General features: G+C 39.5%; 3 protein-coding genes across 5 annotated transcripts in view; 2 read left to right on the top strand and 1 right to left on the bottom strand.

Annotated features, from left to right (window-relative positions):
- LOC136252508 (trans-L-3-hydroxyproline dehydratase-like) overlaps window positions 1-26,622 on the top strand; it is a 182,577-nt gene that overhangs the window by 88,021 nt on the left and 67,934 nt on the right. The gene's annotated exons all lie outside the window — the stretch shown is intronic.
- LOC136252504 (protein NLRC3-like) overlaps window positions 1-26,622 on the top strand; it is a 51,919-nt gene that overhangs the window by 16,678 nt on the left and 8,619 nt on the right. Inside the window, exon 1 of one of the 3 annotated variants that reach the window (XM_066044957.1) lies at window positions 8,194-8,262. The exons of the other annotated variants lie outside the window; for them this stretch is intronic. Within the exon in view, the coding sequence (XP_065901029.1) occupies window positions 8,235-8,262 (28 nt within the window). The 5' untranslated portion in view covers window positions 8,194-8,234. Of the gene's footprint in view, window positions 1-8,193; window positions 8,263-26,622 lie in introns of those variants that run through there. 3 annotated transcript variants of the gene reach the window in all.
- Window positions 10,993-13,988, bottom strand: LOC136252743 (zinc finger SWIM domain-containing protein 3-like). The gene is made up of 3 exons (XM_066045308.1): window positions 13,241-13,988; window positions 12,060-12,122; window positions 10,993-11,789 (listed from the first exon to the last, which is right to left on the bottom strand). Exons 1-3 carry the CDS (start codon window positions 13,986-13,988, stop codon window positions 11,611-11,613), a joined length of 990 nt encoding a protein of 329 aa, XP_065901380.1. The 3' UTR covers window positions 10,993-11,610.

Here is a 26,622-nt window from a genome sequence, read left to right as displayed (position 1 = left end):
TGCACTATTTGATTCATGATTGCTGCAGATCACGACCTCACTCGTGAATACAATTAAACTGGAATTGTGACTAGTCTATTAAAAATTAATAATCTAAAAATGAAATAAGGATACAAAGCTAGCAATAAAAGTGATATATGAATGATGGTATTACAGCATATATAGCTTGGTGGAAAAATCCCAACATTGGCATTGGCAAGTTATAACAATGTCTTTGTTTAATGCCAAAGTAGGGATTTCCCCCTGAGCTATGCTGTAATACCATCATCTCTTGTTTCACTACTTTCTATCGCTTGGCTCCAATGGCGGATCCAGCATGGGGCATTTGGGGCAAATACTCCCCACCCTATGCCATTGTAGAAGAGCTATATCACTTTGATAGCCAAAATCAGTTTATTGCTCAAGAATTACTGACATATTAAATACTTTTAGTTTGAAAGGCAGACATATCCTTTACTGCAAAACCAAACTCAAACTGTCACCCAGCACCTTCATGCGTAGTTAGTGCCTCTAAAAACAATTATCGCTTTAGCAGGTGTTTAAGCCAGTAACAACTTTTTAAACTGCTTTTAAAACTTCACAACCATAAAATTCAACAGTGAACACTACTGAGAGGTGATTATTTGCTGCTATGTATATACTACTATTTCAAATTTTCACTGTGCTAGCATTACGAATATGACTAGACCAATAATAATAGGGTGTGTCATCATGATCGAGTAAATAGATTGATAAGTTGTGGTCTTGGTGCTCAATCATTATTAATCAATTAACATCACATAATAGGCATGGTCTTGAACCTATCGTGAAGTTATAGGTATCCACCAAACGTAAGCACTTAAATAAGTTTGGAGCATCTAAATATTCTACTCAAGGAAAGCGTTGATAGAGAAAATTAACTCCTCAATAATTTGTACGACGTAGGACAAAGACCAACCTGATTGAAGATACACTGTAAAAGGAAAGACAAGGCACACAGACATGAAGTTGTCGGAACCCTAAAATGCACATGCCACTGATAGGATCCGCAATGCAAAAAATCAGTATCCTCTAATCAACTGCCTAAATATTGTTATTGTCATATGTTAGGCTATGAATAACACCATCATGGCAGCCAAGTTTGTCACTTTCTAAAAAAAAAGATGAAACATCTTAAAATCACATGCTCCAGTGGTTGGTAGGGTTCTTGATATGCTACGATATTCAGTGGTTTGATTTTATTGGTTAGTTTCTGGTGACAGCTTTTTGATGACAAGCAAAATGTTTCTTCCTCTGCAGCACAGGACAAGTAAAGCACCATGGATTGGTACTAGGTAAAGTACCTGCATGCGGAATATGGTTATATAGTAATTGAAGCTTGCTAGCCATCTGGATGAATCATCTATATATTGAAATTTGGCTAAAATGATGCAATTTTTGCAAACAAATACCAGAATGGATGATGAATCGGTGATGCAGTCTCCAATAGAAAGATATGACACTTATAAACACCTAGCAATACGGCTATCTTGTCCAGTAAATGCATAAAACAATCCAATACATGAAATTGGCACTCACGTAATTGGAATTCAAATCATGCACAGAAAATATAACCATACTCCATTCCAATGACCTTAAAATGACTTGAAATCAAATGAAAATTAATTTGTATGTATTAGGTACTGCACCTCAATTAGGCCAGCAGTCTATGACTCGCCCTATGATGCCATCACACTATAAGACTCACCTGCACTGGCCCCAACCACACCTGAGTGAACAATTGACACAAATATTTACAGAAAGGAAACTGCAAGGTTCCTTTTCAGAAATAAATTGTTTCACATGAGTGCTTACTTCATGCATTGGATTGCTCTGTGCATTTACTGGGTGAGATAGCTGTATTGTTGGGTGTTTATAAGTGTTGTATCCTTGCTGTTGGAGAATGTTTCACTGATTCATCACCCATTCTGTATTTGTTTGTAAAAATTATATCGTTTTGGCTGAATTTTCAGCATATAGATGGCTCAGCCAGATGGTTAGCAAGCTTACCATACTTTGCATGCCGGTACTTCACCCAGTTCTGGTCATTGCTGACCCACGGCACAATTGCTGCTCTACTTGTCCTGTGCTCCAGAGGAAGAAACATTTTGTTGTCAAAAAAGTTGCACAGATCATGCTTCCACTAGAAACTAACCAATAAAATTAAACCATGCGCACCGATACTTTGGGGTGACTTGAACAATGTTGAGGGTGAGTATCGTGGCATACAAAGAACCCTACAAACCTCTGCAGCAAAAACTAGATACACAAAGCCCATACATTTATATACAGAGCTCAGCTAAAAGAATACACACTTTAGGAAAATACTCTAATAGAACAGTCACTTCCACAGTTTGGATAACAGAACATTCTGATAATTAATGGCCGGATAATGGAGGGATCACTGTACTGGATCAGAGTACTCCAATTACTGTAAAACCATACAATAAGAAGCAAATATCCAGTGTTGGGGCAATTACTTTTTAAAGTAACTCGTTACATATTACATATTTTAGCTTTCCATGTAGTACCAGCCACTTGTCTCAGCTGTATAGCAGTAGTAAAATGTACTTTACCATGAGTAACTTTTACTTGTGGTATACATCTAACTTTACATTTTAGTCTAGAATGAGCTGTACATCAACACTTATGTCACTAATATGAGTCATTTAATAATGATGAGGATGAGTGTTAGTGTACCGTACGACACAAAATTTTGGCGGGACAAAACTTTGGCGAATTAGCTGCTTGTAGAATTTGGCGAATAATATTTTGGCGAATGATTGTAATGACAGGCGCCCCATGACACTTAATAATTAGAACCTGAACACTGCTCTTTAACTGCGACAGTAGCTATTAACCGCGACAGTAACTATTAAGTGTACATTGCCCACATGGGGGTAGTTGGGCGAAACTTGGATGCATATTAATCCTAGACGCTGTTCTGACTATGAAACGCCAAATGTGCCAGCGTGAAGTGATAGACTACCGAGTTTAGTATGCTGCTTAACTATTACAGATGTGTTACGTAATCACTGGGCTGAACAATACCTTGTTCCAAGTCGAGGCATGGACCATATGCATCGGGATATGCATGGACCTGCATCATAAGCGCTGTGCCAGCATAAAACAGATGCGCTTATTTGAAACCACGTGGTGATCTAGATCCACGTGTCAGCATAGTCAGTACTGGTATCTTCTGCACGCGACTAAACAGATATGGAGCACGTTTTTGACATCGAGTCTATGGTTCGCGGTTATCATGAATACAAAGATGTCTGGGATGCCCCAGTTGGCGAAATATTACAGTGGAGATTGGTAATGTCCATGACACGTTTGCTGTCGCAGTAATGAGGAGCGACACAATTGCTGGCCATTGTCCCCGAAAGATTTCTGCCATTTGCTTCATATTTATCAGACGTGGTGGTAGAATCACATGTCAGATGACTGGTGGAAGACGTCATTTGTCAGATTTACCTCAAGGAGGACTGGAGGTACCTTGTGTGTTGAAATTTCAAACCAGCAGCAAACAATATGCAGAAAAGACAGAGAAGTTAATTAGAAATTCTTTGAGCAAGAACATCAAGGATATTCCACATACTTCTGTTGATTCAACCTCTGGCCAGGATGCTATCTCAGCAAGTGGCCTTTCAGCTGATAGTGGTGCTCCTATCAGTATTGAAAATGATGAAAACCCAGCTAAGAAACTGAAGCTGATAAGCAAAGAATTTGAAGGGGAAGAAATAATCATGGGCAACGAGTTGTCAGATCAGCATATAAACAAGGCACAAAATCTTTTAAAAGTTCAGTTTCCTCAATTAAATAGGCTTACTTCTTCGTTGTTGCAAGCTAAAGAGCTACAGCCAACAGGAAGTGTCAAGAACAAAGTACAAATAATCCATTGTAGTGAGCGCCATCACTGGGTAGTAGCAACGACAGTCAATTGTAGGGATGGTCAAGTTCTTGTGATTGACTCGGTGTACAGGTCACTGGACGATGAGACCAAAAATACTGTTTGTCGCCTTTTCCAAAATGGCTCAAAACATCCTGTAACCAAGGTGATTAGTCCACAGAAGCAAAAGGGAGATAAAGACTGTGGACTTTTTGCTATAGCTTATGTCACGGCTATTGCTTTCAGTCAGTTCCCTGCCAAGAAAACTTTCAGGCAAGAATCGCTGCGTGCTCATCTTGTTACTTGTTTTCAGCACAGCAAGATGTCACCATTCCCATAGCAATCTACAAACTTAACTTAAATTGTGATTTAGAATTATGATTATTTACATTTTTAAAAAATGTTTGTTTAAAATCATGTAGCTGTCATTATTTAGAATAATTGTCATTACTAAGAACAATTTACAGGTAAAAGATAATTGCAAATAACACAGTTAACTACAACTTTAGTAATCCAGCTTCCTTAAACCCGTTACGGATTATTTCTGGTTTTCCTTTTATGTGGTCGTACCAGTCCACCATCCACTGAGCACCTAGTGGTTTGACAATGCTCAAACGAAGATCTATTGGCGGTTCAGTGGTTGCTCCTTGTAAATGAGAACAAACTTGTTTGGCATACCACTCATGAAATTTTCTTCTCAAAAATTCTTTTGCAGCTTTGTTCACACTCAAGTCGAGTGGCTGCAACCGGTCTGTACAGTTGGGAGGAACAAGAATCACACTAATATTGTTGGTGTCAAGGAATTTTAACAGCTGTGGTGTGCACTGTCCCTTAAAATTGTCAAAAATGAGCACTGCAGGTTGGTCAACAGCAAGCTTAAGTTCTTCACGTTTACAGCGAATATATGGCAAAATAATCTTGCTGATGTACTGACGCATTGTAGTCTCATTGCACCAGTGATTGCTGGTATAAGCAATGTCCCAATCCTCTGGAAACTTGAACTTTGGCAAACACTTGCCAGTTTTACCTTGATATACCAGTTGTATCGGAAGAAAGTCCCCAGACATCGAACAAGCAAACAAAGCAGTCAGCTGTCGTTTGTCATCTTTGCCCAGTAACTCCACCCTCTTGGTCCCTGCTTGCTCCATAGTCCAGGAGGAGACAGGTACATAATTTATACCTGTCTGGTCCCAGTTAATCACTAATTGCTCTGGAACTTCGTCCATTTCGGCAGCGTTGTTAAACTCTAATACATAAAGTTCCTTTAACTCATCAAAACGTTCCACCAAAACCTTAGATTTCGTGTTCACTCTTCTTTTAACGAACCCCATTCTTGAAAGGAGATATCTCGCCCAGTGCTTTTCAAGACTAATGTGGCTACCATTTTCCACCAGCAAATTTGAGTCTTTGTTTATCACTAGCCCCATTCCAACTGCTATCACTACGTGAGCATTTATAACTACACCAAACTTCCGTAGCTCCTTGATATACTCTCTAACTTGAGCATCCAAATCTTCACCGACAAACAAAGGCCGACCTCTTTTTTTTTTTGGAATTAACTCTCGAACAGTGTCTTCTGAAGTTTCTTCGTGCTGCTTAACTCTTTTTTTCAGGTCAGCTTGATAATCAGTCTTAAATCTTCTAACCGATGTCTCCTTTAACTTCTCCTTAAGCTCAGGATAACACCCAACATAGTAGCGAATTGCGGCAGTCGTCCCTACCTCTGCTGCTCTCTTTCCAATTTCATATTTCTGGGCTGGAGTGAATATGTGGTAAGGGCCCCTACCACTACTGTTATCTGCATTATCAAGCAGCTGACTTAAAGAAGCGTTCGCGGAAACTATGCCGGAAGAAGGAATTCTTCGCGATAAATCTCCGTTTGGGTCTGGAAGCGGCTGTCTTCCGCTTTTCAGCTGAAAATATCTTAACAAAGCCATAAACCCGATCTCCGACGTACACCTTGGTTCACCTTCACCTAGGCCTCATGGCAATACCGCATACTTTCTATTTAGCCGAATCTGGTGAGCAAATTATTGGACAAGAAAATTTTGGTGAATTGGAATACATTCGCCAAATTCGCCAAAATTTTCTCCCACCAAAATTTTGTATCTTACGGTATATTGGATTGGTTATCTCTATCGGCTAACTCTGTTGTTTAATATCGGTTATCGGAATAATCGGCTAATTTGGATATCGGTGCAACACTACTTGGTTACCCCTAAAGTAATAATTATTACATAACGCATTACATAAGTAACGTGTTACCCCCAACACTGAAAATATCCCTACTGTGCAGGCACAGTTCTAGGTGGTTTTGGCTTTTTAAAATCAAAAATAATAAAAATTTCAATGAAGTTACTAAAACCAGGTTAGTAACTTCATCTTTTAACTAGGTTAGTAAAAAGATATGTACGTAGTTTATTAAGTAGCCTTTACTGATCAAATTGCATAAATCACATTTCTCCACCACTAGGCACCAGCCTATTATGCTGGCATAATGTTGAGCATAATAAGTGCCTGAAAGCATCAAGCATAATTCTAGCATAATAATTGTCATACTGTAAGCAAAAATGCATGCCACAGAAAAAGGTTGACTTACAGTAACAGAACAGTCGATGCCACTCATATGGCATTAAGTAGTTATTTGACATGACTGTTATTATAGTTTACAATGTAGCCAAATTCTTAATGCACAACGAGTACATTTCAGTTGCTCATAAGCCAAAGTTTATCATTATCCATTAGAAAGTAACAAAACATGGGAACTGTAGCAAAAAGGTTGAGCATAATTATGAGCATAATAGGCAAAATGTTTGAGCACTGCAGCATAGCATAATAGGCAAAATTAAAAGCATAATAGGCTGGTGCCTATCCACCACACAATGATCCAAAATTGTTCCTCCTGCATTTGAAGTCCTCTAAAAGTAATTATTGATTTAACTATTATCATGCGACAGGAAATTTTGAAAAACTTGATGAATTTGATGAAATTGTTACATTAGTCAAATTTTGTCAAACATCACTAAGCACCTCAATTGAATCTTAGTATTCCGGGTCTATTCAGAAAGATTTGATGTCTTATCGAGAACAGTAGTCTCGCCCCAATAAGGTCTGGTGCCACACAATAAAAAGTTTGGCAGTGACTGAACAAAAGTACGGTCACCAATCAGAATTGTGAGGTATTTTATATATTTCATGTGACTAGAACTCACTCTGTGCTTTTTGTCATCCGGTTTATTTACCGGTCAACGTTTCCTTACAGTACCTTAAGCAGTGACCCATCACCAAATCAAGCTCATGCACCGTGATGTGTGGTGTCATACATATGTTATAAGGCTTCACATTATACAGTCAAGTACTTCTATTGCATGGCACCAAACCCTTGTGGTCTGGGGACTAATCGACCAGTTGCTGAAGCTATATAGCACAACAGGAAATATTGGCTGATGAGAGGAAAATTATTTTGATGAATTTGCAATAATCATCTTTTACGAATTAAAAGTTGACGAAAAGCAAGAAATCACAGATCTAAACAATGACTTTTCTGAAACCATTCATTAGACATATAGTTAGCTAAACAGATTAGGTTGCTGTAATTATATTACTTCAGTACAGACCACGCCCCTGATAACTTTTCTGTTGTAGAATTAGAAACCAGTCAGTAAATTTTCAACCACTCCTGCTACTGTGCATTTCAATTATTTCAACATCTGCCGGCTACACCAGACTAATTCACTCACCTGTACAGTGTACACATTAGGTTGCAGAGTCCTAGTTGACAGTAGTCTATTTTGTACATACACTTTGCACATAGCATTAAATTTTTACCAGTAGTTTATTTCCTGGTGGCAGTACATAGGTATCTTGTTTAAAATGGAGAACAGCTCACTGGCTGAACTTCAAGAACATGTGTATTCCAATATGTTGGTGCAATAAAATTGTGTAACAACATGTACATCAGGAGATGGAAGCCATATTATGCTTGATTGATGCTGCTATGGATAAAAGTAAGACAATATATAGTACAGGTATTTTGTATATAGCTATAAGGTTTAATCCTAAGTGAAATATATAGAAGTATTTCTGTGAAAGAAATAGCACTGTAGCTGTAGCCAGGTTTCTGCTACGCTTGACACATTAGTTGGCAAGGTGTTGAATAATAAATACCTGTGTTGTAAAATTTCTTTCATTTCAGCCAATTTTGAGACCTCAATGGCTCATGGTTTGACTAAATTCATTGCACAATTTCTCTATAATTTTGTAGAACACCTCTTGCCAACCTCAAGTTAAAAACTATCTAAAATGGTAGGAAACTTAGCTGTTGATGACTTGTACAGTAAATTCTCTGAAAGGTAAGGAATTGGTGTATATAGTACGCGTTGACAATTTGGTACATGTAGCTTCAACTGTTGGCAAACTACAACATACTCAATAATGGCATTTCTTAAATAGGTGATAAGATAGGTTTTTTCATAGACGGTCATTATCATACAGTATAATAGTATCATACAGTACAATAGTACTGTATAGTAGGGACATCAAAGGTGTGGGGGCAATCCGTGATATAATATAACCCAAAAACCTGCCGCAATTTTTCCTCACAACGACATGACAGTATTGGTTGGGTAAACCCAAGCCCAAAAGTGTCTTCAGATCAACCCGAAATGTTTCCGTCAAGTTGCTATAGAATTTTTTTTTAAATTATTCAATGGAATTTTCTGCCTACCTGCCTGACGCCTTCTGGCTACAGCCCTAATTCTTTCGCAGAAACATTTCTAGCTCGCTTAAGAACGAAAAATACTGAATACTATCACTTGTTTAACTTGACTCATGCAAAGTGATAAGTTCTGGTTGTCTTCAGTGCCGCTGATCAGAGGAGCAAAGACTAGCAGAGAGTAGCTACTGAATCTCACCCGCGATTACACTGATTAAGGAATGTGATACCTGTGATAAACCACCACGTTACAAAAGATACGTGTGATGAGATAGGTTTTCAGCACAGATTAAGCTGTGTAAGGATATAAGTGTTGAACCCTCCACGACTGCCTTCCCAAAACATTGTATTTTAAATTAATTTTTTTTTGTTGTGAGTGTGTCAACAAACTCAGTTCCCACTACATCTTGGCTCATGACAAAACTAAAGAAGCATGTGTCATGATTGAGAATAAACTGAACTCAGTACAGGAGACTTTTGTCCAACAGATTTGACAGTGATGTAGAGGATCTTCACAATGCTTCTGCAGTAAGTAGTCGGCAGTATACCAGACCAAGAGTCCTCCACTTGACCCTTCAGCCTGAGAATTTATTGCTTCGATAACTGCTGGTATTGGAAGAGAAAGAAAAGGAAAAGAGGAAACTAAGTCTGACAACACATAATGTTCCTAACAGAGGTGCATGCCAGGACATACAGCATCTTACTACTTCATTACATTAGTGTATCAGCTTCCACTAACGCCATATGTATTGGCAACCAATCAGAATGATCAAGGTATCACTATCTTCCATAGAAGAGAAATGCACCATCCTTCGTCACCAATGGAACCTGAGAAGTAAAGAGCACACATTACTAAAACTTTTATCACACCTAACTAGACTTCTCTAGAACAATGAGAGAGCTAACAACTTCTTGAGTAAGTCAGCCAAAACTATCATGCTTGAAGGATTGAAACAAGTTTGCCTAAGACCCTCAACGTGATTTACTTTGCAACTGTACTTGGATATGGACAGAACAAAAGGCCTTTGCCCTATTAACTAATGATTTTTTAACTTTTGTTTGTATACTGCCATTACTTAATAATAATAATAAGTAGTTATCCTGCCTCATAGAATAATTGTCACCAGATCTTGTGAGTGTACACCGATACAAACTAACTAATAAAATTCATTCTTTTATCTATGTAATAAAAACCATACCATAACTTACAAACAGTACAGAGCACTAACTACATAGCTAAGATCATTAAGATGTAAAGGTTCCAGAGTTAAATTTAAAACTTTGAATGACAGCTATGACAAAACCAGTTTTTAGTTTTCGGAGTCTTGGTTAACCCAACACACTTTAAGTGATACCATGTCAGACACAGTTCACAAATCAGTGATGCCTCTGAATGCAAGTCATGCTGACACACTGAACATATCCACACAGGGTACTGCTTCTTTCTTTCTACCACATCTGATACCAGCAACCAATCATCATTGGTGAAAAATTTTTGAATAAGAAAATCATTTACATTTTCATCTAACACAGCATTGGGCACAACTTCTGGTTGGCATTCCACACATTCTTCTTCAATCAGCTCTCCATTCAGGGCTGACTCTAGTATTTCGTCATCGACAAACCATCTTAACATCACTATCAAAGATAAAACTATTGACAACAAACATTATCATGATCTATTAAACCTTTAATCTTTTCTGAAGTGTGCAACTGTAAAAACCCACAAATCTTCCTTTGCTTGTGTTTCTTTGCAGGAAGTCCAACAATTGTCAGGTGGCTGCCTTTGGGTCGACCTCACTTTTTTATAGCTGGGGGTACTCTTTAGCCTATACAGTAAATAAAAGTTTACAATGTACATAAGCTTAAAATATTACGCATACCAGTAAATTGATCATTGACAAAAATTGTAGTTGTATACCAGGATATGTATATACTTGCGTTTCTTACCTAATTTGTTACTGTGTTCCTCTTAGGCATGTCAGATTGTCCATTTCCAGTTATAGATGCTGCAACAAGTAGATTGTATATACATACTGATACTGTAGGTAAAGAATAAAGAAACTCAAGGTTATGTGTAGAACATATACATTGAAACCCTATTCATAGGGCCAACCAAGAGTTCATAATATTTGCAAGGGAGGGGTACATTATGTACTCTTGATAGGGCCACTTGAAGACAAAATATGGCTTTATTGAGATTATATAAAGTGCACCTTCTAGCTATGTTAGAGGCCTAGCCAGTTAAAAAGCTGATGAGGTTTCTATATAGTGCAAATCTAAGTCTATTTTATAGTTAAAGTACCACAGCATGTGTATATGAAAATACAGCATGAGGCGAAGCTGAGTGCTGTATTTGCCTCGAGACACCCCCAGTGCTGTATTTTCATGCATGGCGGTGCTTACTCTATAACATACAAGTACAAAGAAATTTTAATTTCAATTAGGGATCATAGAATGAAACAAGGGAAGTTGCCCAGGCAGATAGCTGGCTAGTTAGTCAGTCAGTAGTACATTTCTTGGATGCATTTTGGCTTATTCTGAAGGCCTAACCACCATGAGGGTACGGTGAGGCTGGTTTCTGCAAACCCCTTAATATACATAACTATACAATATACTGAATGATACCAATATTTGTAGGTACTTGTGTCACAAATTTACTTACTACTGTCCTGTGATGTTTGATTTCTTTCAGTCAGTACATGGCCAGCTATTTCTAGAGCTGTGAAACTGGACGGAATATCATAACTGGTTTTTAGGGCAAATCATAACTGCCGGTTATCCGGTTAAATGGACTTAACAAAATTTTCTCTAACTTTTATACTAGACTTAATTTTTAAGCTTAAATTTATAGTTGATTATACTTGTAGTGACCAAAATAATAGGCAACAAGTCATTATACGTAAATCCGAATCCTACAAAACGTGTGATATCAATGTTGAAGAATGAAAAGAGCATCCAAACCATACATTGTTGAGTGAAAATATTAGAGATTGGTTATCCGGTTATGAGAAAAAAATAACTGAATTTGTAAAAATAACTGGTCGATTAATTGGTTCAGTGTCACAGCACTAGCTATTTCCTTTGTCACTTGCATGTCTGCTTGTGCAACAGACACTGAAGGCAAGCTCACAGCACCACCAACCTGAACAACATCAGAACCAGCTATACAAAAGCAACACAATATGAGTTGCATGTGATATCAGATACACATATGGCTAGTAATTTCTGCCCAATCTGGTCAACATTGGGCCAATTTTTTTCTAAGCAGGTGGCTGCAATGTGCAGGTTAATTTGTACACAAATTGGATTTTTAAGCTGGCCAGCTATAAGATAGATAATGTTACTACACAATATCCTGATTAGTCGGGTTACAGTGTATTTGATAATTATACAACATATCAAAAACAACTTATACAGTTAGTTACTAGATACCTCTAATAGCATCATCACCAGAGTCTCCAACATCACACTCCATTTCATAATCACTTATGTCACCTACAGATGTACATACAGTATTAAGTGGCACCACAGTATTATGAAATCTGTCCAATCTGGTCACCCTTGAGCTTCAATACCTTATAGGCAAATAAGAATGACACTAGAAAATGTCAAATGAGTTTGTTAAACTTACTTTATTGCACTTTGCTGGGAGAATCAAAGTGCCACCACATGTTTTTTTTTCCATATTGTACTGATTAGCTGCATAGCTGTACTGTATGAGCTATACAGTACAGTTCAGAGGCTAATTGGGCAAATACAGTACAGTTACGCGGATAATTGGGCAAATACAGTACAGTTACGCGGATAATTGGGCAAATACAGTACAGTTACGTGGATAATTGGGCAAATACAGTACACTTGGGCGAATACAGTACAGTTATGCAGTGCAGTTATGTAATGAATGTTACGAAAACAACCCCACTCAGAAAGCACGATTGATCACGTGCATGACATTGTAAATCACTAAAATTAACCAGACTAATCCTACCAATTGGTTCTATGACTAGAAATAGATTACACGAACATTTACTCATAGTCTGAAACAGAAAAGTGAAGCAAAAACCCGGCACGATGGATCACGTGTGTGACACTGACAAATGCTAAAACTAGCCAAACTACTTCTACCAAATCACTCTACGACTACAAATAGATTATATGAAAAGTAGTCTTACTGATATTCTGATCACCAAAAAAAATTGCTCCAAGCAAGACGACCAGGAAGTACAATAAAACACTTAAAGCACTGCGTATACTTGTGTGTATGAAAAATACAGTACTCGGGGGTGTCTCAAGGAAAATACAGCACTTGGCTTTGCCTCGTGCTGCATTAGCCTCTTGACACAGCCCCTTGTGCTGCATTTTCCATACACATGGCAGTGCTTTAACTATAAAACATAACCAACTGTAATTAACTGTAATGTATAGCTGTAATAGTGTAAGTAGTATGTAACTGTAATAAGTATATTGTAATAATTTGTGTGTATGTATATTTTCCCTGGCTGTGGGTACATGTTGCCCACAGGCCATTAATGCAGGCTTAACCTGCATTAAAAAGCATTTAAAATAAATAAATAAATAAATGCACAGTGGCCTGAGCAGACAGATAAACATACTTTGGGATATTTCTGTTAACCCAACCATTTGCCCATTCTTCCAAAACTCAACCAACTCTTTCAACAACTCAATCCTTCTTTTATAGTGAATATTTGATACCATACTTGCTAATGACGCTAACTCGGTGGTAATGAGTGAAGCCTCATGGAACTTCTGATGTTGTGACAATGCCTGATGATGTTTTTCAGATGTCACAGTCAGTGTAGATAGATCTGCTGCAGACTGCTCAAAAAACAATTTATGTGTGGACTGATAATATGCAACAGACCACCTCTTATCACACAATGCAGTGTCGAACAAGGGTTGATCAAGTTTAATTCTTAAAGCAAATATGTGTCGGCATGGTAGAAGCATGGACTTATTGAAAATGCATTCACAAGTAGAGGGTGTGAGGTTTGTCTGTCCTTCAGTTGTATCTACCACATAGCATTCACCATTTGCAGTTATAGTTGAGACCTTGTGAGCTAAGTGCAACTGCTTGTGCACAAACTGTGCAGCATAGCTGCTCAAAAATTTTGAATAATGACTTTCAGGGCTGTCATCCTTGAAGCAGCTGACTTTTATCTTTTGAAACATGGTGGCTACCTTGTGGTCACGTTTCCTTCTGAACGAATTTAAAATGACAAAGAACTTGTCAAAAAACTCTTCCAGTGAACTATGGTGATCTATCACTTGTTTCAATTTTCCATTCAAACTCTCTAACCGGTTGTTTGTAAAATTCAAAAAACTTCCACAATCACTCTTCATCCCTAACACCTATTCATCTTTAATAGGGTGCCAATTTTTGTTAAAGTAGGCAACTACTTCTCTGGGTGAATCACGTTGGAACTGTTCATACAATTCACTGTATTTTGCTACAGAACTAGCATAAGCCAATTTCTGGACCGTTACTAAACATGCGGCCCTCGGACCAGCTGTGATCCCCATTTTTTCACAAGTTATTTCTCGTCTTAGGCTTCTCAAAGTATGAAACAAACAAATCAAGACAGCTGCATCAGGTATAGAGCTTTTGATTATATCCCTTTCACTGATATCCTTATCAGCCATAATTACGCGTATTTTATTCCAAGCTTCATTATGCTGTTTGAATGTGTTCATCATCCACTGTCTGTTGCCTTATGGACTTACAATGCAAGGATGATCCTTAGATATTAGGCTCTACAGGGGTCTGATGATGACAATCCCCTTTACCCTTAGTTAGTAGTAGTAGTAGTAGTGGTACTGTAATTGTAGTAGTAGAGTTAATTTTGCTTTTGTATTTAGTTACCATTTTATTTGTAATTTGTGTTATGTGTTGTAACTATCATAACTTACTGATCACTTTTCTAATCGACAAAAAAAAACAAAAAAAAACCTTGATTCTGATTGGCCAGCAATTGCACTTCCAGGCCCAAGAAATTCAAGCATTGTCACCAGATGGTGTTTGCGTATTAGCGCGAGCCCGGCTGGTCACGAGACTATGTATATTGCATCAAACTATTCGAATACACGTGGTCACCGGTTGCACCAAACTATTTGAACACACGCGTACGTGACTCGCTGTTGATATCGATCAGTGAGAGCAACTCGCAGCGAACTATATAGCAATGTGTAAGTCAATAAAATGTAGTTTATTTAGTAACAATGTTAAACCGAGCTGGGTCATCCAGGTCCCACTTTACAAATTATTCAGGTCTGACCCCACGTGCAATTAAATGTGGACATGTTACTACACATTATAGTGTAGCCCTGCTTCTTTTGTGAGCCATGCCCACTTACGTAAATTACTTTCTGTAGGCATATGGTAGCCACGCCCATTCATCAGTCTGTAGGTATGCACGAATCCACGTCCATTATTGTCTGCAGGCTTATGTAGAGCCACGCCCACTGATCAGTTGTTGTTGTATGAGTTGTAATCTAGTATAATAGAGCTGTGATTAACTCTTTTGAAATATTGTGACTGGTTTTGTGAAAAGCAGGCTATTTAGTGGTCATGAGCTTGCAAGTTCTAGGAATAATTAGTGTAAAATTATAAGTTTCTCTTGTAGTGTGATGCAAATATCTTTTGGATAAAACATTGAAACAGTGCAAGCCTAAAAACAGTTGAAAAGATCGAGATACTCTAATAGAACAGTCACCTACTCTAATAGAGCAGTCACTTTCGAGTCCATAATTCTATTATAGCAGTCACTTATTTAGAAACTCTAACTGATTTGCTTGTTTGTGCATAAATTCCAGGAATAAGTTTCGGAATAATAGGTGAACTCAGTCATAATGTTGGGAATAATATAATAGGTGAATAAAACAAGTTGATGTTGTGCTACTTCTAAAAACCAGGCGCCATGCAGCTAGCTAACAATAGGAAGATTTTGGAGCATAATAGACTTAAGCCTATAAGTAATGTGTTACTAAAGTAGTGCATTACTACTCGTTACTGAAATATTATTACCTAACGAAGTATCTTTATACATTGTGTAATATGTAATATAACATATTAAACCCCAGTGCGTGGGAGTATCAAAGCGCCGCGCTGGGTTATAACTACCATACAGCTAGACAGAGCGGCGCTGCTACTGTACGATATATTAGTTATCACCCAGTGATAACTAACTTATCACCCTGTTGCGGAGCCACTCAGTCTCTTTCGTGACATCATAATAACCGCGAATGGCATTGTTTACCAATGGAACAAAGAGCCAAATAAGGAAATATTGATACAAAACACACCAATACAGCACTTAAAACTACCTAAACCTTGCAAGAAAACTGTTAATCCTTTACACAATAACACTACAAGTTACCAATACGATAGTTTAACAAATGTCAAGAATAGTATGTGATGATTTTCGCTCCAGCAATCACTCCCAAACGGTCACTATGGTGAAGAACTAACTTCCTCTAGCTTCATCGTTCTATCTTGGACTATGGTAGCCACTTGTTGGTCTTTATTTTTCTCTTGCACACCACGCGACACCACTATACCAATTTCTGACGAAGGCGAATCGTACCTGGAACCACTGCTTCATAACACCGCCCTTCGCTACAGTTTTGTAGGCAGTATGTAAGGTCTCTCTTGTGGCTACGAAGTAGAATCTCCACAAAATTCGGACGAAATCTTGAGCACAGTGACAGGAACTCAAACCGGAACTTAATTTACTATCCGTAAACTTCTGCGCACTCCCGCGCACTGGGATATAAAACAGTTATATCCCGTATACTCGGATGATATCATTGTTATTACACTCGTCCTCGGCTCCGCCTCGGACTCATGTAATAACAGTGATATCACCCTCGTACCGGGATATAACTATAACTTACTAGTTACTTTTGAACTGAAGTAATATATAACCGTAACGCATTTCATCACAGTGGCAGTAATGAGTATTAAGTAATACTTTTTAAAAGTAGCGGCCCAACACTGGTATTTGGACATTACGTACTGCTCTGATCAGCTTGTTTCAGTATTTTTTATTGCAGCGCTATACACTGTCCCTAATCTAATTTAAAATTCCTAATTATTTTTTTCTGATATTCGTTTTGTTAAGATGTTGAGATATACACAGCAAAACGTTATTACTGGCACCTGAATTGGTATTAGCAGAGTTGAAACTGGTATGGTTATTAATGTTAAAATGATTAGTTTGTTAATTTAATGGACCTGCATGTGTCCTGTAATTCAAATAGGTTACCTTAAGGAAGGAGCCTCAGATTTATCAAACAGTCTTCATAACAGCTTGTGTAATCATTCAAAATGCTTTTAGTGGCATGACGTTGGTTCTTTCCTAGTTTCAAATGTCTTTCACTAAGGTTACGGTAAAGTCAAAGCCTTTCAATCTAGAGAAGCCAAAGCGTGCACCACAAAAATTCATTAACTGTACCACACTGCCATAAAATTTAATTGGCGATAGTGCTAAGGCTAGATTTTGTGTTTGGTTTAACACAAGGACATGAACTTGATAAAAGTTTGTTCAAAGGCAGCAAAAGAGTCAAAGCTGTAGTGAACTTCAAGGTTTCCAAAAACTGGTTAATGAAACTGAGATACTCTAATAGAGCAGTCACCCTAATACAACAGTCAGACATGTATTAAAATGAACAGTACTTAAATTAACAGTTAAAACCACTGAAAATGCCAATCTCCTGACTCTTAATTTTCAAAATTTTCCTGAGGGGTGAGGGGGTGGGGCATGTCCCCATATGCTTCACATGCTGGATATACATGTGCTTCACACAGACATACACCTACTACTATCAACATAATATGTGACCAGATTTGTGAAAAGGTACCTTTTTCACACACAAAATTTGACCCATTTTTTGAATTTTACAGCTTCATAACTTTTTGATCATGGAATATAATTGCTTGAAATTTTCAATAAATGTAGCTACAGTATCTGGCTACAGTGTGATGCTAAGAGCAAGTTAATCAGTATAAGGAGTCAAGTGTTACATAATTTTGTTTGCTGGTATGTCAAATGTGTGGAAAAGGTACCTTTTCGCAAATCCGGTCACATATATATTGGATTCTGCCTCCTATATAATGGTAATATATTTGTTAATGGTTAAATTGTAGTATGACGTGATGTCTTCTTCGTGTCTACAAGGTGCATCAAGTTTAGTGCTGTAATTACAGTTGTTCTGTAAGGCTTGTACATAGCAATCATCAGCTTAGTAAAACCAAGCTTGTCGGGTGCTTATATCTGCGATACACTCACTGCCAGTTTTGTTAGTGCTTAGTGCTTGAATGACATCACTAATTGTCTGTGGTTTCTTTGGCATTTCACTACAGTATACTATTAGTTTTCTACAGTATACATGTTGTGGCTTAGAACAGTCATAGATAGTATATGTGACCGGATCTGTGAAAAAGGGACATAAACGCACAAGCCTAAATTTACAGTATAAAGCATTGAATACGTTGGGTGAAATACTTGAAAAAATTCCGTAAATTTTTTAAACCCTTCTTTCTTAGTGAAGGAAGGGACTAACAATAAAAACCTGGATATCATCTCATTCGCCTGCTCAAGAGAAGTTGGAAACTCTTTGTTTTGTTGTAGTAGACTCAAGGATATGTAAGTTATGAGCATTTGTTTACATCATGTCGAAGCGATTGTATGCGATCGATTTTTCTTCACGAATTTCGCCTTTGTATGCAGTGAAAATGAGTAAGTAAAGGAAAAACTTACCCAGTAATTGATTCCCTTGTTCATGTCGAACACGATGGTGAAAATGTTAGCTCCGTACTTCAATCCGTTGGTAAGTTACAATTGTTTTTGTAAGCACCTGTAATGTATTTTCCCTACTTTCTGTACAAATCGATCTTTTTGTTGTTGCTACTTTGTAGGGCTGTAACTCCCAAAGTTATTGGCATATGAAGCTGAAACTTTGCCAGTGGGTACACTTGGCTTAGTAGATTATAAATATTTAATAAACAGGAATTTGAAAAATATGCGATTATGTCCTGTTTTTGCAGATCCGGTCGCATATACTACTGTGGAACAGTTCAGTAGTAGTGACAGATGCCAAAAGGTGCATTTTATTAGTGATATATACTGGAAGGGTTTTTGTGACTGTTTTCATGCGCTGCACTCTGATCGCTAAAGTAAGCCTTTCGTAATAGCTTTCTGTCCCTGCTTACGTGTCTGCTGGCTGTTATTCACCAATCATTTTGGATGGCATGGCTTAGCCCCTATTAGAATATCTTTCCAAAATTATTATTCTTGGACTGGGGCTGTAAACTGTTAAAAAGATCGATACACTCTAATAGAATGCTCAAATACCCTAATAGAGCAGTCAAGGCACTACATGATCCTAAAAGTAGTCTAAAAACTTGCCTACAGTTGGATTCGAACCACTGACTTCTTACTTTGATAGCTGGTATCTTACCACCGTACCAAGTGCTTCCAGGAGTCTAAAGGCAGTTTTGTATTGCTTATAAATGCAGCTGTGTTTATTAAACAGCTTTTATTAAATGGTACGGTAGTACCGTTTAAGTAGGGTTTGCATGAAACTTTCGCATGCCGCCCAAAATTCTGCCTTTAAAAATCACCATAGAGACATTTTACGCGACCAAAATCACCTTACGGAATAGCACTAGTCCATATATGAGGTGGAGGCTATGACAATATAGTGGATTGTGCCTGGTCACAGCACCAAAATGCTGTGGAACGTTCTTATCCTGGCCAGGTTCGACTCGGGATTGGTGGAGTGGAGAGAGATTTGAGCCACGGACAATGCTAAACACCTCGTGCTATACCCACAATCGAAAGTATTACATACACGTGCAGTACAGATATGCGCACAATATAATAACTAAACAATTAGAGTTCTAAATTGAGTAAGTTACTGTTCAGTCGTCATGACATCCTCCGGGGGCGGCAAGGATTCTGGCCCAAGTCTTGAACTGTTTGATTGCCCTTCTCGCTGAAGCTCATCTCGGATGAGACCCCCCAGTCTCTGAATCTGCCCGTACCACTGGTTGCTCAGGTTGTAGCTTGGGTCCTGGAGTAGGCTGTGCATTCCTATCAGTATCCTCCTGTCCAGCAGTTACCTCCAAAGGGTAGAGCCTTGTGATGGCCCTGTTAGTCATCCCATTATTTGTTCTAATTGTCACTGCTCATATCAATCCATCTCTTCCAATGATGAGGTCTTCAATCACAGCCATCTTTCAAGTAGCTCGGGGAGCATCATCATGAACGAACACTACATCACCCTTCTTCACCAATTGAATGTTATTACCTGAGGTCTTGTGATGTTCTCTTAATGAAGTCAAGTATTCATGACGCCATCTTGGTTGAAAGTCCCTGATTATGGCTGCTTGAGTGTTAGCACTCTTCCTCATTGAACTGGTATTTTCAAATGTGGGATCAGTAAGTTCATCGACGTCCACCATCTCATGGGGAAGGCAAGTAATTCTTCTCCCGTGCAGCAAGTGAGAAGGTGTCAGTGGCTCAGGGTCCCCCATCTCTGATGACACAAACGTTAGGGGACGGTCGTTCAAGATGGCCTCAATCTCCACAACAATAGTCTCTAGGGTTCGGAGAGATACATGCCGCCTTCCAAGAACCTTTTTAATGGTGGTCTTCGTGAGCCCTACTAGCCTTTTCCAGAAGCCACCATACCAGGGGGCTCTCTTGGGTATGAACTGCCAAGTGACGCCTCTCCTTCCTAACTCCTCCTTAACTTCTGTCTTCTCCATCAGTGAGCGAAGTTCCTCAGCTGCTGACATGTATGTAGACCTATTGTCAGATATCATCAACTTTGGCAGTGACCTCCGGCCAGCAAGCTTGTGGAAGGCCAAAAGGAAAGTTTCAGTAGATAGATCTTGTATGATTCCCAAGTGAACTGCACAGGTAGTAGCACAGGTAAAAAGGTACAAATAAACCTTCACTTCTTGTTCAACTCATTTCACATATAGTGCTCTGGTAAAATCTACCCCCGTATATGTGAAGGGATGAACATCTTGTGTCCTCAAACAAGGTAGTGGAGGTGGATCTGGTGCTGAATATGGCTGCCCTATCACCCATAAGCAGGTAACACAGTGGCGTAAAATTAATTTTATATACTGGCGTGCGGCTGGAATCCAGTATGTCTGGTGTAAGGCAGTTAGTGTGGTACCAGTGCCAGCATGATGCAGTGTCACATGTACATCGTGGACAATCAAATAGGAAAGCGATGTCTAGGAGATATGAGGTACGGGAACTTGGTTGTTTCACTCACCAGAGTGTTGTGGATGCATCCACCACAGTGTAGGAATTCATGTTCGTCCAGAAATAGTCTAAGCTGGCGAACAAGTAGTAGTAGTCTAGATGTCTTCAGTTGCCTGGCTACGAGCTTCAGATTGGCCATCTCCTTCTTATACACATCCTGCTGTACATCTTTCACCCACTTGAACCTCACTGTGGTGAACTCTGTGGCACTGACTGGTCCATAACGTCGGTGGTCTGGTTGAGCTCTTACATTATCTATGAAGCGGAACACATATGCAGTTACACGTAATAGCTTACTAAGAGTGCTGAAGCGATCTAGCATGATGACACAATGTAAACCAACTGTAGGTGCAGTGTGCGAAATAACTTTTCAGACGTGTCCTGTCGTACTGTCAGGGCATTGTGGAATTTGAGTGGACATCAAGCAATTTGACCGGACATTTTAACTTCTATTGTTTCTCCTTTCCTGTGTTTCTACCACTTGTATGTTTGTTTCAAACATTGGGGCCTGCACCAATGTACTTTAGAGCTGGTTAGCTACTGGCCACATGAAAGGGCTTCTATGGAATCAATTGGGCCTTTGTAGGAAAAGAGTTATGAGGACTTCAGTCAAAGCCTTCTGCTTGTCTTGGAATGATATAGCTACCCTGTATATGGTCAAACTTAGCTTAGGCTTAGAATATATAGTGGCTCTATCACAGATGCATTGTTCATTCTAGCTTAAAATCTGGTTGTGCTGATATCATAAATACCACAAGTGAAAGTACTAGTGGCAATCAGATTATAAATACATTTTACTACTGAAGTGCATGTGACTGATACAGTAGGCTGGCACAACATAGTAAACTGCATGTCTGGCCTCCCTCCTAGCCCAATCCTAACACTATAAACTTTGAAAGGACAGTATTTCCGGACAAATTCAATTATAGGCTGACACCTGGTGTAATTGACCGGAAATTGTCCGGTGACCGACCGTTATTTCGCACACTGTAGGTGTGATGGGTTCAGCTGGAACAAATTCAGTTGCTACTGCTGCTGCAACAAGAAGGGGCAGTAGAATTGACTGATAAAAGGATGGTCATCTGTTAGGTGTAGTGAGCCATGCTGGTCCGTGCTGCCATAATGTGGATGACATCAGTGCCTCTGTGGTGATTCCTCTTGTAAGCAAGTCTGCTGGGTTCTCTAGGGTGGGGCAGTATTTCCACTCAGCTGTTAGTAGTAGTGACTGAATCTCAGTTATGCGGTGACGAACAAATGTTGGTAGTTGTTTGCGACTATTCACCCAGTGTAATACAATTTGGCTGTCTGACCAAACAAAGATAGATGGATCTTTGAGGGGAATTGTCTTCACCACAAAGTGAGTCAAACGTGTTGCAACCAATGCCGTCATGGAGTTCTAAGCGTGGTAATGTGAGCTGTTTCAGGATGCCACACGAGATTTAGCCACTATGAACAATACTTTATCACCCTGTGTGAGAAATACTACAGCACCGTAAGCCTTCAGGCTGCATCAGCAAATGAGTGTAGCACTGGTTGCATGAAAGCTGAAGAAAAGTACCTTCTACTGACAGAAAGTCCAGTGACTGACTTCAAATCAGAAGCAACATCTATCCACTCTTTATGGATCTCTTCATCTAATGGTTCATCCCAAGCAACCTTATGTATCCACAGCTTCTGCATCAGTATTTTAGCTCTAATAACTACTGGAGCTGCAAGGCTTAGTGGGTCAAATGTCTTGGAGAGATCTTGCAAAACTTCTCTTTTAGTCACCAGATGATCATGTACCAAAATAGTGGGTTTGGCTGCTAGGGAGAGCTTGTCTGTTGTAGGATTCCATCGCAGACCTAGTATGTTGACTGACTGACTGACTGTCATCACTGACGTTGTCTTGAGCTGCAATTGTCTTCAACTTGGTACTATTGGATAACCAACTGTGCAAATTCATGTTAGCACTGGACATTATAGCTTTTGCTTCTCTGTAGTAGCTTACGACTGCTTGTTCTGTTGCACCACCAGTTATGTTATCGTATACGTACAGGTTTGATCTCATGTCATCAGAAACAGCCATGTTGTGCTGCTGAAGATGGTACTGCAAAACAGCATTGAGAATGAAAGGTGAGCTTATCACACCAAATGGAACGACATTAAACCCATAAATACAAAACTGGCTGGATACATCAGTAGGATCGGTTAACCAGAAGAAACGAGTATAGTTTCTATCATTGGGATGTAGACGGACGTGTAAGAACGTCTTCTCTATGTCAGTAGACACTCGAAATTGATGACTCCTGAAATGAACAAGGATAGAGCATATATCACTAACACAGGGTGAACCGATCAACAGACAGTCATTGAGACATGGACATCCAGACAATTGCCAACAGTTGCAATCAAAAACAATCCATATAGGAGTTGTTAGCAAGTCTTTCTCGACCGCATGGTGTGGAATGTAGTGGGTACTGGAATCATTATCTGTTGACTTAACACACTCAATAAATTCTCTAGCCTCTTGTTCAACAGTGATGCTACTGTATACCATCAGGAGGTTTGGTGTCTTAGCCAGCCGTTTAAGCATTTGACATGTTCTGTTTTGAGCAATAATGAGGTTGCTAGGTAAGGTAGGAGGATTGGGTCGCCAAGGAAACCTGGCAACATAAGCCCCATCAGGGTCTCTGGTGACACACAAAGAGATGTGGTGTTGTACCATATCTTCTTCAGCACTGACATCACTCATTGACACTCCTACAGACTCCAGGTTCCAAAAACGTTCAAGGTCAAAGCCACATTGTTGATTGACTGTTAACATCATGGTGCTGATGTTTGAGTGTTGAGTGTTAGCCAGTTGCACTGGTCCTGAGAGAAGGTAGCCCAGTTTAGAAGCCACTGCAGTAGGTCCTCCTCCTACTCCTCTTACAATGTGATCTCCTACAATGTCCCAGTAGTGGTCCGCACCAACTAATAGAGAAATCTCAAATTCTTGTTCTGCGGAAAGTGGATGAGCCAACTGGAGGTTCTGTAGGTTCTGTAGGTGTGGTGAGTGAGTCACGCTGATGCTAGTAATGTTCTGTAGTGGTGTAGCAATACGTGGTACAATTAGCACCGACAGTGGTATAGCATGTCCATCATTGGTCAATAAGTTGATCATGGCAACATCCATCTTGCGGTTAAGTTGACAGTTTGTTCTGAAGGAAGAGATACTGATGTCTTCATGTCGATAAGGCTGTAGCACTAAGGAGCAGGCCAGATCTTGGGTGATAAATGATCGCTGGGATCCCTCGTCAAATAGTAGGTTGGCTACTGTACTTCTGTTCCCATGTGAGACTGTTGCTATAGCAGTCTTAAGTAAGCATACACTGTTTGGTGTAGTGCAGGATGGTGGCAAAGTCATGGACAAATGAGGTAGTGTCAGTTGTGTTAGGGTTTATGGGATTTGTTGGTGAAAATTACTGATCTGCGGCTGTGTATTGTTAGCTGGTGGAATGGGATGACCTGAGACTGCACCAGTGTGGTGTTGTCCAATGTGCGTAGGTTGTGAGAAGTGTCCAGTGAGTGGCTTAGCATGTTGGCCAGCGGGTTGTGGCTCATAACTGCATAGGCTTGTGTGATGCTTACGCCTACAATTGTGACTTCTGTGCTTGTAATTACAGTAGGAGACCTTATGATGACCCAAGCAATTGAAGCAGAGCTTCTCTTGACGAACCACATGTGAACGTTGCTTTGGGTCCTTGATAACATCACACACAGAAGGGGAGTGTGGGCCTTTGCAGAATGGACACTGCAGTTTACTTCTGGCTCCACCAATAGACTTGCTAGTAGCTGCAGCATGAAACAATACGGTCGGTGGCAAGGTAGAATTATGAGCGTCTGTCTGTGACAATGATCCTGCCTCAAGAATGTAAATTTCAGTGAGGATGGCTTCTTGCAGTTCATCAATTTTCCACTCTTGTCTCTAGTGTTGCACCGATATGCATTTTTTCACATTTACTGATACCGATTATTTGCCTATTCCTGTAACCGATATGCCGATATTTACCGATATTCTTCAATTCTTTAGAACAGGGGAGGAGGAGCAGAAAATCTCCTAAAGCTTATGTGTATAAACTGCATTTGTAATAATAATAATGTAATCAATTGCATGGGCGGCCGACTTTTACGATGTTTCCTACAGTTTTGCCACTAACACCTTTCATGGAAAAGGAAGCCAAAACATCTAAGCCAGCTTATCAAATAGTGTTATTAGTGGGACTCAGACTTTTGTGAAGTGATCAACTAATTGCGTGGGTGGCCGATAAATATACACAGCCTACTATAGCCTTGCAGCCATACTTGTGCAAACAAACAAGCCAAAATAGTTACAGCAAACCACTTACTGCTATATTCACCACCTTCTTTACTTTCACCTGTTCATTGCCGTCATTAACGATTGATTGTGGGTTTCGGTTAATCGGCAATAATTATTTCTGCTTCGTAGCAGATACCGATACTTGTAAAATTAGTTAATATCGGCTGTTACCGATAATTCAACCGATTATCGGTGCAACACTACTTGTCTCCCATGTGCCCTGGCTAGGTTCTGTTTGATCTTGGGTGGAATTTTCCCAAGAATGATAGTGACAAGCATGCTGCTGTAAGTGTCCTGTGATTTTCCAAGTGAAGCCAGGCTACGGATGTACCCCTCAATAGTGTCGTGAAACTCACGTAGGCTGGCGAGTGTACCACTAGGACTACAGATGTCAATTAAAGCTTGCATGTGAGCCTCTATCTGTTTATGTGGTTGACCAAAACGGTCCTTTAACAGGTCAATGTGGTGTTGGTAATTAGCATTAGTCAGTTGGATACCTGCAATAACACGAGCTGCTTCTCCTTGTAGTTGGCCTCTAAAATAACTCAACTTCTGTACTCCAGTTAAGGAGGTGTTATTGTGCACAGAATCGATGCTTCAAAGGCATCCCAGAATGACTGCCACAGGATGGGATTGCCACTGAACTGTGGTAATTTTAACTTAGGTAGATGGGTAACAATGCTTGCATGATCTGCTTGACACTTGGTGGCAGGTGAGGGAGGTGCACGTGGAGAGGTTGTTGTGTCTCTTGCAGTGATAGAGCTTAGGCGGTGGGTTATCTTGGCTTTTGCCCTTGATATCACAGCATTAGTCTCTTCAGCTTGCAGTATTTCAGCTTCGATGGCCTCGTCTTCTTCGGTAGCTTCAAGTATCTTAGCGTCTAATGGGGTTATGATTTCGTGCTTACGTAGAAGCTGATCATGGGGATCCCTCAGAGTGGCTGTATTATCTTCGCTGAGAGGTTGTGGACTTCGTCGACGCTCTCCAATATCTTCTTGAGGTGTGTTCTGTATCCTCTCTGTGAACATTGGGCTCGCTTAATGTCCGCCATAATCCGTCTTCTTCAGTTCACAGCACCAAAATGAGGTGGAGGTTATGACAATATAATGGACTGTACCTGGTCACAGCACCAAAATGCTGTGGAACATTCCTATCCTGGCCAGGTCCGACTCGGGATTGGTGGAGTGGAGAGAGATTCGAGCCACGTACAATACTAAACACCTCGTGCTATACCCACAATCGAAAGTATAACATACACGTGCAGTACAGATATAATAATTAAATAATTAGAGTTCTAAATTGAGTAAGTTACTGTTCAGTTGTCATGACAGTATAATACATTAGACAATGGTAT

Source organism: Dysidea avara, chromosome 4, assembly GCF_963678975.1.
Source record: "Dysidea avara chromosome 4, odDysAvar1.4, whole genome shotgun sequence".
In the NCBI taxonomy this organism is placed as follows: Eukaryota; Metazoa; Porifera; class Demospongiae; order Dictyoceratida; family Dysideidae; genus Dysidea; species Dysidea avara.
This window is presented reverse-complemented; position numbering and strand designations above follow the sequence as displayed.

Coding starts and splice junctions, on each gene's coding strand:
- LOC136252743 (XM_066045308.1), bottom strand. CDS start 13,988: ATGAAGAGTGATTGTGGAAGTTTTTTGAATTTTACAAACAACCGGTTA. Junction 12,123..13,240: donor GTTAACAGAAATATCCCAAA/GTATGTTTATCT, acceptor GTACATCTGTAG/GTGACATAAGTGATTATGAA. Junction 11,790..12,059: donor TGGTGATGATGCTATTAGAG/GTATCTAGTAAC, acceptor GCTTTTGTATAG/CTGGTTCTGATGTTGTTCAG.